A 13497-nucleotide genomic window follows, 5' to 3' on the forward strand; every position below is an offset into this window, starting at 1 on the left:
AAAAAAGTTAACTCCAAATATAAGTCAACGTGTGCATCCCTGCCATGCCCCTACACTCTTTTGTAGTTACCTGCCGGATTACCTGTGCACAAAGCTTAGAGCTTAAATCAAAAAGGCCAGCTGTCTTAGGTAGACAAAAGGCAACAAAACAGCAGCCCATCCTGCCTTCCATTCTCACGTGAGGCCCAGATAGATAGCTGTAACCCGAACTTCCAACAATCCTGTAGTTTCAGATTCTGGCATCACGCGACCATGCATGCTTTGAAAGCTGCCAGAAGTTTGCTCTTGCACCATCCACCACTTGTCCAAGGCAGCGACCACCAGCTCGAGCGAGCAGGGTATACGGCGTTAGCGGAACTGGTTTGCATATAAGAATTAATGATTTTCTTTGGCACGCAGCATTTCGTACATCCACCGGCTTTCATTGAGACCAGCTTTCCTTACACCAGCATGGGGCACATACACCTGTGGCTCAACTGAAAGTACCACAAACCCCGCAAACAGGTCAACTCCGCGTATATGTTGATCCGCCGATTTCAGGTGGCCGTTCTTGCAAAAAAAAAAGGCCAACTTATACGCAACAATATACTATAAAAACACTTGTTTAACCCTTTAACCACCAATCCTGAGCTGCACTCGTCATAGTAGATTGTACCAATATTACCAATTACGAATCAGAACCGTCCCACCCGATGTTGCATTGCTCCCAATGCCAAAGACGTGTTACAGGTGGCAATTGTGTTGGTTGCAATTGCCAAGACTAGAGGGCAGTAGTTGTCCATGGAATACGTTTACTTCTTTCGCGTGTGTTTTAAAACTGAAAGCCGCCATTTTCCCTAAAAATCGCCAAAAAAAATGGGTGTTTTTGGTACTTTTATGGGGAATTATTTTGGTGGTTAAAGAGTTAAAGGCACTTTTGGCGTATTATACACAGTGAATCTCCATGTATTGTTAATAACGGAGAACAGATTCATACCATGAAGGGCATAAGTGTGACTTGCCTCCAGAAACCACACATAATCACATCTTGGTGCCAAGACCTCCTTCATTTACAGTGTAGCCTTCTTATACTAGCCAGAACATTAGTGTTCAATTATGTAGGCACAAGTGTCCTCTGTCTCTGTAACAATTTCATGGCAAATGCAAGTCCAACACCAGCACCACTGCACTGACCATTTCAGAAATAGCTGACATAGCACTGAAGAATGCTCAATTTGCTGCGGACATATAAGAAATTATTATTATTTTCCGAAGCATTCTCTATACGGCAGGCTTCAGACAAGGGGTCAACAGGAAATATTTTTTTGCGCCATTCGAGGAACAGTTAGGAGCAAAAAAATAATTGAATGTGATAGAAAATGATAAAAAGGCACCGCGCGTCAAATTCGGTTGCTGTGGAGTAACTAGTAATTGATTAGAGGCAAAGGTCCATTAGACGTCGAAATAGTCCCGGACGTCAATATAGTGGACGGACGTCAAAACAGTCATGTGCGTCGAAATAGTGGGAAAATACCGAGTGGAGTAATTAGATGCGAGTAAAACTATGGACATCGATATAGTGGGAGGACGTCAAAACAGCTTCGGACGTCGAAAAAGTACAAACGAAAAAAAAAAACGTTATGAAGGAGTAAAATAAGCAAAAGCAAGCAAAAAAGAGGTAATTGATGTAAATGTAAAAAAGAAAGTGATCAGTAATCGAAAAATACTAAAACAATACCGATACAAATGACAAAAAAGTGCTAGGATGTCACAATAGACTTGGACGTCTATATAACAAGAGCACGGCAAAATAGTAAAGAAAAATGTAGAAACGTAAAAAAAAAGTAAAAGCACATTGAAAAGCAGGGTTGCAGTGTCCACTGAAATGTCAAGATCCCAGATCTATACTGTGCTGGTTCCTTTTGTCAAAAACGTTTTGTTTCATCAAAACATATACTATCTGGGTAAAAACTGGCAAAAAAGAGTTAACTGATGTAAATGTAAAAAGAAAACGATTAGTAACAGAAAAATATTGAAAAAATACCGATACAAACAACAAAAATGTGTTTGGATGTCACAATAGGTTTGGACGTCTATATAGCAAGAGGACGATAAAATAGTAGAGAAAAATACAGACCACGTAAGCAGACTTAAGTGTCCTCATAATTTTTTTTATCATTTATATTACAGTTATTTTGTCACCTAAATTAGCATGTCTATAACCACTTGAAGTGGTTTGGTTTGGTTTTAAGGGGTTTAACATCCCAAAGTGACTCTGGCTATGAGGGATGTTGCAGTGGAGGGCTCTGGATAATATCGACAATCTGGGGTTCTTCAGCGTGTACTGACATTGCACTGTACGCGGGCGTCTAGCATTTCATCTCCATCGAAATGCGAACGCCGCGGCCGGGATCGAACCAGTGTCTTTGAGGTCAGCAGCTGAACGTACACCATAACCACTGAGCCACCGTGGAACATCTTTTAGACGCCATTCTTTTACCTATGGGTAGGCTTTCTACGGATAGCTTTTCTTATCCTCCTTGGGGTACTCAATCCAATGCTGAACAGTGAACCCTGCCAGGCGTGAGAGCTGGAGGTGGTTGTTTGTGGGCTCGGTGCATTGAACCCTGTCGGGGCTACTTGATGTCCCTCTTTCTGGCCAGCTGCATACCAGCTGTCTTCAAGCTGCAATTCCAGCCACAAACAGGTGCAGAGCAAGGAGATGATCATTAAACCATTTTCGGCCATAGCAATCTGCTTCCTTCAAAGTTCCGGCATCACAAGTAGAAAACAACTGCGCAAAGTAAACATTCATGCTATTGATTGTTGTTACTAGGTTTAATGACTAAATAGCTAGAAGTTAATTACTAACAAAAAATGCACTCACACCACGTGCATCAGAAAGGTTACTTTCTGAGGATTACCTTCTTTAAATCATTTTTTTTTTCGTCACTAAATTGTTCAGTCTCTATTCTCAAAACTGCACGATTGCTTTTTTGCCAAATGCGACCACTGCATTCACATTTATTTAGCTCTGTGCTGTTGAACCTAGCAAGCACTCATGCATTTCTCTAGACTACAATGATCTCATTCATCATGATGCATCTGCCAAAGGCTCATTTAAAATAAGAAAATTGCAAATAGACCAGCGAAAAGAGGAAACTTTTTTCAGCCCCACAGCTTAAACGATGGACTCTAGCAATACAAGAAGCAGTGGCAGTGGAGGACCAAGAAACCAAGACCACAGGGCCTCTTGTAAGAGTATTTTCTGATGCTTCGAACACAATACTGGGCACAATTTGCAGTGCATGCATGATGTGTTCGTTGAAATAAAGTGGGCACCATAATCATGATAATAAAATTTAAGACGACTGATAATCCTAGACTAACATTATTACTAGAGTTAAATTGTTCAAAACTTTAAGGATGCATTTCAATGTATAGAGGAAAAATGTGGTGTTCATTTTCATATGCAACAAATCCTTTGTTTACCTATTGCAGCATTAAAAAATTTCTTAGTTAGTGTATATAAAACATCTCTATACGTATGCTAAGCTAGGGTTATCTTCTCTAAATTTCTATAGAAATCAAGAACTGCGATGTTAGTAAATTCATCTCCTTATCTCTCCTGATACTAATGTTCTTATGCAGCGAGCCAAGATCCCTTTTTTTAAAATGCTCCTGAATAGCATTTTATATACTTTTTGCAACCTCAACATATTTTAGGGCAAATTGATTTACCGTTCTGTGAACAACAGTGCTCACAGACACAAAACATGATGATGAGAAGAATGGATGCAACAAAAGTGGTGCTACTAGATTCTATAGCCACATAGTACATGTCGATGACGTCACATAAAAATGAAACAAAAAAAAAGAAGAAAACAATGAAACGAGTAAGAACCCCCAAAAAAACCTGTGATATTACTATATGCCAACATCTAGTCCATAAATCAATTGGCCCTACATCAGCACAGAATGATGGTCTTGGCAGTGAAGACATCAGTACCCACAGGAGGCTTTGGCAGCTTTATACTGATGTCTCTTATTCATTACCGAAACAGTTTCAGGCCTGGCAAATTCAAATACTCCCAAAAAATAAGAACAAGCCTTCTCTACATTATGTGTACCGTCTTTGCCAGATGTAACAAGACAATAAGGCTTGCTTCTTAGCCATGTAGTCAAGCACTTACAGAAACCCTAAGCACCAAAATGTATCAAAATGCAAGGACAAGATCTCCTTACCTTATACAGATTCAGAGCTTAACTCTTTCCTTACCGCAAAAAAATCACGGCTTTCGAGTATTTTAAAATAAAAATTATTTCTTCAAGAATGTGCCAAATGCACTGCACATTGTAATATATCAAATTGTAGCTTACTGATTACACTTCCAAACAAAAAAGCGGCAGAGTTGTGTGGGTAAACATTTAGAAAATTTATTGGATAATTATGCTAGTGACTAAAAAGAAAGGAATATAAGCAAAATAAAAATAAGCTGCTACACCTCTACCTTTCTGCATGGGCTTTTACTACACTAGGTTTGGCCACTGTCACCCTCAAGGTCACCCTCCCATTGGCTACACCTGGCACAACGCTCCATAATGTTTAAATACTTTTACAGCACATTTTGCATGGAATCTTTCTGCTGTTCTCTGCAAGTGCTACTGTTTTTCTGCAGGACACAATGTATAAGTACCTTCTGTTGTGGCTGGGAAGAGATTGAATTGATAGTGGTGCCAAAGTTTCTGCCATTCCAAAATGCAGATGTCACCGCCTGTGTTGGAGTGCCAAAACCAGTTGGTTTACTCAGCATGTTTAGGCTCTGTGCTGTCTGTCCAAACAATGGGCGACCAGAAAAAACAGAGCCACCTAAAAGAAAAAAATCAATTACAAACATTTCATGAATAACGGAATCAGTCATTGCCAAACTATAATCTAAATAGAATATTTCAAAAGAGAAATGAAACCATATTCTTCAAAGAAGCAGAGACCTTGGGTTTAACATCCTAAAGCGACTCAGGCTATGAGGGCGCCGTTGTGGAGGACTCCAGATAATTTCGATCACCTGCAGTTCATTAATGTGCACGCACATCGCACACTATGCGGGCAGCCTCTAGCACTTCACCTCCATCAAAAAGATACAGCTGCGACCAGAATCGAACCCGCATCTTTTGAGTCAGCAGCCAGGTACCATAACAGCTGAGCCACCACGGCGGCCCACCAGACAGGTTCAAAGCAAGCAGTAAAATGCATTTGATTCGAACAAGCACAGCATAACCGCATCGCAGTAAGCAAACCACTGCAGAAAATACAAAAAAATTACAGTATTGCACTTAAGTCTAGCTGCTTAAGAACGGAAATGCGAAAGCCTGAATTCCCTTTCCTCTCTTTCTCCTTCCCCTTTTCATTTTTATGCTATGGGGAGTAGGCCTAACTATGTCGACGTCCATGGCTATTCTGACGTCCGAACTACCTTCGCGGGACTCGAACCCATGATCCTTTTTTGTAGCGAAAGCTGCACTGGGCTACCAGTTGAGCATTTCGTGGCACATGGGAGAGGCAAGTTGTGCACATGCACCGTGACCATGGCAACCGAAGAGCGAAGTGCGGCGTACGCTTCGCTGTCACCGCGGCCGCACGCCTGCTCCATTGTCAAAACCGGGCGTGACGTCACGCGGATGAGCAGTTGTGCGCCGATACCATGGTAACCAGAGAGACCCCACAGCTGCGCCGCGTTCTTCGTCGCCTCCTCGCCACGCCGCTCTATGCCCCGAACCCCACGTCGCATGTGCAGGATTGCGTATAAAAGGCGGAGATGTAGTAGGCGCCTGTATCACAACATTTGACATGCATGCAGAGAAGGAGAGTCCAGCCGCTGCTAAATGGCGCTATAGACAAGAGAAAATTAACTCTTCCGATCCTGAGGTTGTCACCTGGCAGTTGGCTTGAACCAAATAAGAACGCTGGAGTTTGTGTGTACGTGAAACAAGGTATCACCGCTGTCAGACATCTCCCTTCGATCGCAGTGAATAATGGTGAAGCCTGCTGAGTTCGGCTTCTGGAAAGCGGCATTATCATCCAAGGAGTCTACGTGGCATTGTGAACATCTGTCAAACAGATGATTGATGTGGTTGCCACGTGTATACCAGCCTATGGCACGGTTTCACAGTTGTGTGTGACTTTGGGTGATTTCAACAGGAAACAGGACTCTCTTAGTCAGTGTACGAAGGAAAAGTTTGACTTTCATATAGCTTCGGACCCTCACGTCCAGACTACACAATGGGGAACTACTATACAGCTTGTATACTAAAAAGGCTCTACCAAATCGAAATACTGTATCGACAAAACTGAGACCGCTGCATGCTACTTCACAGATCATCGGGCAGTCTTCATCTCTGTCAAGCAAAATGAATAAAAGATGTGTATACCCAATGTCTCTCATTGCTAAACATACAGTGACCACAACAAGCTCAGCCAGGGAAATGTACCTCTCGCTACGTATATCCTAGCTGGCATAGCCGAGCTAAGCCACTGCCAATTTTTTGCTGTCGCAATCATCATTATTAATATCATCACCAATCCCATCATTATCACCACTATCAGCAGCTGCCAACCACTATCGCTATCATCATCATCACTATCACTATCTATCTCTAGCACTACCGCTATCAGTAGCTGTCATTATCACTATCTATCTCTAACAATATCTCTGTCAGCACCTATCATAATCACTATTTTTTACTATTTACAAACTATCACTACTAGCACTAAATACTTTATGTCGCTTATCAACTTCTACATTTTATTCTAATTACCATACAACTTACGATTGACAGTTCATGCGGACACTTTTGTGGACAGCGTCTGTCTACAGCTTCTGTCCACACCACTCATCATCCAGGAAAGGCTTTTGCCTTAAAAACTTGTTAAAAAATGTCCCCCTACTAACAATTTTCACAGGAGGCACAGTAAGCTATAGCTGTTAGGGGGCGACACGGCTTTCAGCAAAAAATTTTTTATTTCTAGATGCATTTATTTGAAATTTTTATACATATTAGAAATAATTTTGATTACTCTAAAAAAATTTCAATATTATTTTTCCTGAAAATTTTTTCAAATACATATTTCTGCTCCAAATCTTGTGAAAGGTGCAGAGGTTAGAAAATATTGCAGAAAGTTAGTTCAACATTCATTGCATTCCTAGAGGCATGCTACAGGTCAAGACGCTCCTAGAATTTTTTTCCACAGAGCACAAATCTTGGATTTGAATTTTTGTGATGCAGTGTACATTGGACGAGAGTGAGAAGGAAATTTCACACAAGAAATACAGAACCGTCATGGTTCATGAAATAATTTTGTTGAGTATTTGAAATTTCTTGACAGCATAAAGAAAAGCATAGAAAAGAATAAAATTTTCAAAAAATTAATGCCATTTTTGGGGGATTTCAAAGCCGCGTCTCCCCTTAAGTGGTCCTGAAGAAATGCACACATGGCAAAGCTGCCAATTTTGGTAAAATAGCCATCCACTCACCCTATGCCAAAAGCGAGGGGGTGTTTTTTAGTTCAAGCTCTTTGTTAGCGGAAGATTTTTATTGTCACTGAATTCAACTCAGCTTGACCATACCAAGTGGACAGTATTTCACCATAAACTCTTTTCTTCTTGCAATATGCATTCAATCAACTGTATATCTTGGCTTGATTCATTTTCCCAAGACAAAAATAGCATTTTTTCTGCACTCTCAAAGTCAAATAAGTTTTGAATATATTCAGGTTCAGTAAGGTGCTCTACTAGATTCAATACCCAGATTAAACAGGTCATTATATAGTTTATTAAATACTTGTATGGCCTTGCATGAAACATTACAGGTGGAGAAAGAACTTCAGATGTGTGTCTCCACTCCACAATGGCAAACAGTATATTCAACATACCAGTGGTGGCTGCACCAAAGAAAGGGATAGTTTGCGTGGCTCCAAAGTTGAAGCATGACTGCCGACTGGCATGGAATGTGGCATTATATCCTGCCAGCCTGGCTGCACCAAACTTTGCCAGCATCGCCTGATCTCCCCATTTCCGGTTAGCCGCATAGTCTTCAAGCCGCAGTTCCTGTCAAAGAGTTGGTCAGTAGCCTAATTGCGAACATCGCACTTGCTTTTTTCAAACTCTCAGCAGCATTATCAGAAAGCAAGTGCAGAAAGACATACAAGGCAGTCACTGTTTCCAAAGGAACACAATAAATGGCTAAAAAGCTGAAAGTTTTCCAGCAAAAAGCAGCAGACTGTGCTTTCATCTTTTTTATAAATTGTCTTTTTTTCTGTGTGACTAATAATTTACAACTGCCACTTAAAACAAACACAGCCTCACAACAACATGAACTCATCCTTTCACTTAAATGATGGTATTGCTGTCTGTAATACAATTAAATAAGCAGAAAAGTATTGAGAGACTGTATTTATGCGCACTTCTATGATGGAGACGTCTGCACGGCATGTTTGCTATGCACTGCTTTTGAACATTCCCTTAGTCACTGATAAAGCATGCAATTTGGATGTCGGTAACGGGCGTCAGCGGACCAAGACTGTCATGAATATACAAGCATCAGCTTTCCATTCATACTTTTCACTCACAAGATGATGCCGATATAATCAGTGTTTCTTTAAGAATTTTCACACAGCATCGACAGCACTGGTGATATGGGAGTGTCAATGATAGAATATATATTATGGTGCCCATTGGTAACGTCACATGACAACCAACACGGATCATTGTGCCTAACAAGTTTGTTCATTACCTGAAACCAACAGGGGCTGTCATGAGTTGTCATTGCTGTTGAGGACTATAAATTATGTTTGTTCCTTTCCAGCTTCTCTTTTCTGCATCCTTACAGAGATTTATGGATGCTGCGGACCACACCTTTGACTTTGTAATTCTCGGGAGATCAGTTCCCTATAATGCTCAAACCATGTCGCAGGAAGTTGCAGCTGGCTAATGAAAAACACTGGTTTTGCCAACAGATTCCAGAAAGCACACAGCGAGACCATATTGCCTAATTACCTTAAAAATCTTCCAATCTTTTAAGCAGAACAAATGATCTGCTTTGGTTGGGAAAGGAACCTAAAGGGGTTCACTTCCAAATGCAACAAAAGCAGCCTGATTACGATCCCTAGTATTTAAATACATGCTCATGACAAATAGCCTTTTCTGATACACTTTCAAGAGCTAATACATTGCAAAAACACATTTATATGTAAACATCCAATAAATACATGCTACTTACAGCTTCAAAACCTCAGCACAACTGTAAAAAAACCCTAATTCGAGAACAAATGTAATACAACTGAAAATTAAATTTTTCTCATGATTTTTGAGTCCTTGAATCCTTATGTGCCTTATCAAGAGTACAAGTGTACAGATTAATGCTAATAATGACACCACCTTCTCTACTACTCCCCCATAGCTTGAATGATTTAAGGAAATCTCACTGGAAGTATTCTTATAAACAATGGCAATCTGTTTATATTTGTTTTGTTTTTTTCCCTGTTAACACCACTGATGGCCTAATTAACCTGCTTGGATTTGCTCACAGGGAGTACTCATTTTTTTGGCAAAATCTATTTGATAATGATAGTAAAGCACAGACAAAAGAGTAAATGTCTCGTTGCAAAAGCAGTACCTCCATACTCCTGTTTTCGTATTCTTTCATGATAGTAATGCATTGGTGTGATGTGCTGACGGTGCAAGGGAAGCCATTCTTCATCATTGTGTCATTGCCTGTTGGTGGCTTGAACTTAATTGTGGTGCCAACAGTCCGAGAGTATGCTCCAAAAGCTGCGAAATTCAAAAGAGGAAACAAAGCAAGTGTATTTTCACTTAAGAATAGTTCACAGCAAATACCGTAATTAATTGTGTGGTTTGTGCACATTGTTTCTTTATTTTTTTCAGAAAATTACCTATTGACTCGCGTAATTTGTGCATCTTCTTCTTTTCCTAAAATTAAGGTTTCAAATTGGGGGTGCGCAAATGACATGTGAGGTTCTGCAAACACGTCTTAAAGAACTCCACAAAAGTCATGGAATGCATGTCGTATATTGCCATGTATAAGTCGACCCCGCAACTTGCGCCCCTCGCTAGCCAAAAAAGTCGGCTTTAAATATAAGTCAATGCATACCCCCCCCCCCCCCCCCCCCCCCCCCCCGCTCCCCATAACTGCTATCCCCCCTTTGCCCCAGACCCACATTATTTAGTTCCATGGGCGATGGCATGATGCCGCAGGCAAAGCTCAAAGCAATAAACGCGGAACGATACAATCGCAAAGCCAGCAGTCAGAGGCAAATGGAGATACAAGGCGATTGAATGGCACCCTCGCATACACCCCAGCTGAGCAGCTGCAAACAGAATAGTCAACAGTTCGGCAGTTTCGGATTCTGGCACGAAACATGTTTCTGACGTTACTGGAAGTTTGCTCTCACAGCCATTCGCACGGAAAATTTTAGCAACCACCGGCACGACCAAGCCAGGTAAAGGCGTGCAATTGACTTTCTCTTATCAGAAGCAATTTGCAAACAAATTACCGCCTGTTTTTTTTTAACATCACTCACTCCCTTTTCGCAGCCGCATGCGGCAACGTGGGTGCGCTGATCCTCTCAAGCCTGCCCTCCGCACACCCGCGTGCATGCTGGTGTTCATGCGCAGCAGGGAGCGCAAAATATGGGGATGAAAGTTTTTTTTATTTGTGGCAAAAATTTCGGGGTGCACAAACTAGGCCAGTAAATACGGCAAGTCTTCAAAAAGGGAGTGCACAAATTACGCCGAGATTTCGCGAACACGCCTTAAAAACTCTACAAAGGCCATGCCGCGCAATGTATACGGCATCTTGCTGGCCAAAGAAAAGTGAACCCCAAATATAAGTCGACGCATACCACCCCTTATCCCCGTCACCGCATGCTCGCCCTAGACCTACATTATGCAATTCCCAGCACGATGGCATGATAGTGCATCTAGTTCACATATACTGCACTTTTAATGAACACTCGCTTACTACAAATGAGGGTGATGCTACTGTCAAAACATGTACTATGACAGTGGCACTGCATCTCGGGTGCAACAAACAACTGTGGCTGCAAAACTCAGATACAGCGAACAACGAGGCGCTGTAAGCTCGACAACCCCCCCCTCCCCCCCTTCCCTGTCCCTTTGATAAACTCATGCTTCCAGCAAGTGTGGAGTCTTAATTACGTCTCCCAGCCATCGTGAAACTAGCCCAGAAAGAACGTGCCCACCAAAAGAAAGCAGCAAGAAGGCAGCATTAAAACTGATGATAACCTCTGGCCAAGCACATGTCAATGGTCAATCAGTGCATTTGTATGTGCCTGCTGGGCAAAGCGTCTGAAATGGATGGTAGGTGATCAACCAGCGGCAGCGATTAGGGTTCAGATAACAGTGACGCCGTATGCCTTCTTTCCCAGCCGGTCATATCGCATGCATCGTCTGCCCAGTCAGATTTCCACCTTCTGTGCAGCATTCATGATCATGCAGAACACGGACAGTAACTTTAATACTTGTGGTTTGATGAGTTCTGCATGCACGTCCACTGCAGTGCGCATGATATCAGATGCATGTGATTTCGTGGCAGTGCGTCTTGATGCAGAGCTGGCCAGACCTTTCTAAGCCTTTCCTAAGTTCAAACTTTAGGTCAGTAGGTGCCGCCGTGGTTTCTCAGTGCTTATGGTGCTCAGCTGCTGACCCGAAAGACGCGGGTTCGACCCCGGTTGCGGCGGTTGCATTTCGATGGAGGCGAAATGTTATGGTCGAAACTATCTGGAGCCCTCCACTACGGTGTCCCTACTGGCTCGAGTCGCTTTGGGATGTTAAAACCCATAAAACAAAACATCTAGCTTAGAGGTAGATTCTAAGCCTTTCGTGAGTTCAAACTTTGGTTAGTGAAAGATTGTTCCATTTTGCAGAATTCCAGTTAACTTGAGCATACTAAGAGGAGAGCACTTCATCACAAAATTTTTCTTTTAATATGCATTCTATCAATAGTATCCAGGCTTAGTTCATTTTCCCAAGACAAAACTGCATTTTTTCAGCAGTCACAAAATTAGGTAAGTTCTAAATATAGTCAAGTTGACCAAGAAACTCTATTAGACTTGGCAAACAGATAAATTGACTGACAAAATTAATGAAGCACTCAACAATAATAATAATTCTATTGGTGTATTTCTGGGTATTAAAAAAGCATTTGACACCGTGCAAAAAATACAAAGATATGGGTTTAGGGGAGTGCGCATATCTGCCAGGTTCATAGAGAATGGAGACCTGACCGGGAGGAGGGAGTGAAAAAATAAAACCGGTATTTTCAATGACTGACTTTTAATTAGTTGCAACGAAAAAGTAACCGAATTGTTTTTGAGCCCAAACCAGCAACATGCTATGCTGTCAACCAAAGAACATGACTGAGGGTCCTGTCAGGCACCGATGCTCGTAACTGGGAAGGATTTTAGTGCGAAAGCCCTCATACGCTCACTAACACCGACCAATAATTTTGGCACCGTACACATGCATGTTCTTTTGGTCTTGTGCCATTGCCTAGCAGACCGAGTTACTACCCAAGCAAGTGGAAAAGCTCGGGTAGTAACTACGGTAAGCTACGGTATGTTCAGAGGAGCATCGCGCCAGTTGCGAGAGAGGTTGCTTGAGGAGAGTAGCATGGGTCGCACAATTCCTACGGGTGGCTGTGATAAAAACAGTCAGCTGCCAGTGCAGTGCCGTATTGCTTAACCACTCAGCCGCTGCACTGGTAGTGATATAATGACTCACCGTGACCTGTGAAGGTTAAGTAGAGAATGGTCAATTCTTCATAAAAGGGCATATTAACCCACCAAAGATATCGCGTCATGCTCTTAAGGCGAAGCTAAAGTGTCTCCTCCAATTGAAGAATGAACACCTGCTTTCGCACATCTACTCAGCTCAACTACGTTAAAACCCTACCAATTTTTTTTTTTTTCACAAGACTGAATTGCGTCTCGCATGCAGTATTGCTGTGCAGTATAGAGAGGATTCCAAGCATTACTTCTGAGATAAAGCTAAATTTAGAATGTCCATGTGCACCTTTGAGATAGAAGATGGCGCCCCACTGCCTATCAGCCCGTTCCTCTTGAAGCACATTGAATGCAAAAGTCTGCACTTCACAAATTCCATTTCCAGCAAGTTGAGAGCTTCTTCTTTCTACTCTTGCTGCTCCAACGGCAATAAGGCCGGAAACCGCTCCACAAAGAATAGGACGTCTTGAAATGACATGACGTCAATAGATTTGAGATCTGTAACTCAAGCATCAATAAGTGCATCATGACTCAAGGAAATCTGAGGCAAATGTAGTCACAGGCAGTGACCATGTATTTCCGAGCAGCCTGAAAAAATTCTTCCTTCTCGTTTGGCTTGAGTCCATAAACAGTGCGTTTAGCTTCCCGCCCATCCACAAGGTCTTCATCATCCTTCGTGTTGTTTAGCCTATTGTAGT

The 13497-nt window shown here is 41.9% G+C and overlaps 1 protein-coding gene across 9 annotated transcripts in view; it reads right to left on the bottom strand.

Annotated features, from left to right (window-relative positions):
* Positions 1 to 347: 347 nt before the first annotated feature.
* The window catches only part of LOC144129087 (uncharacterized), a 47767-nt gene continuing 34617 nt past the window's right edge, over positions 348 to 13497 (bottom strand). For all 9 annotated transcript variants that reach the window (XM_077662989.1, XM_077662987.1, XM_077662985.1 and 6 more), the window contains exons 12-15: positions 9652 to 9806; positions 7910 to 8084; positions 4677 to 4849; positions 348 to 2664 (exon numbers count right to left, since the gene is read on the bottom strand). In XM_077662989.1, the coding sequence (XP_077519115.1) occupies positions 2476 to 2664; positions 4677 to 4849; positions 7910 to 8084; positions 9652 to 9806 (692 nt within the window). In that variant the 3' untranslated portion in view covers positions 348 to 2475. The remainder of the gene's footprint in view (positions 2665 to 4676; positions 4850 to 7909; positions 8085 to 9651; positions 9807 to 13497) is intronic.

This window comes from Amblyomma americanum, chromosome 4 (assembly GCF_052857255.1).
Source record: "Amblyomma americanum isolate KBUSLIRL-KWMA chromosome 4, ASM5285725v1, whole genome shotgun sequence".
In the NCBI taxonomy this organism is placed as follows: domain Eukaryota; kingdom Metazoa; phylum Arthropoda; class Arachnida; order Ixodida; family Ixodidae; genus Amblyomma; species Amblyomma americanum.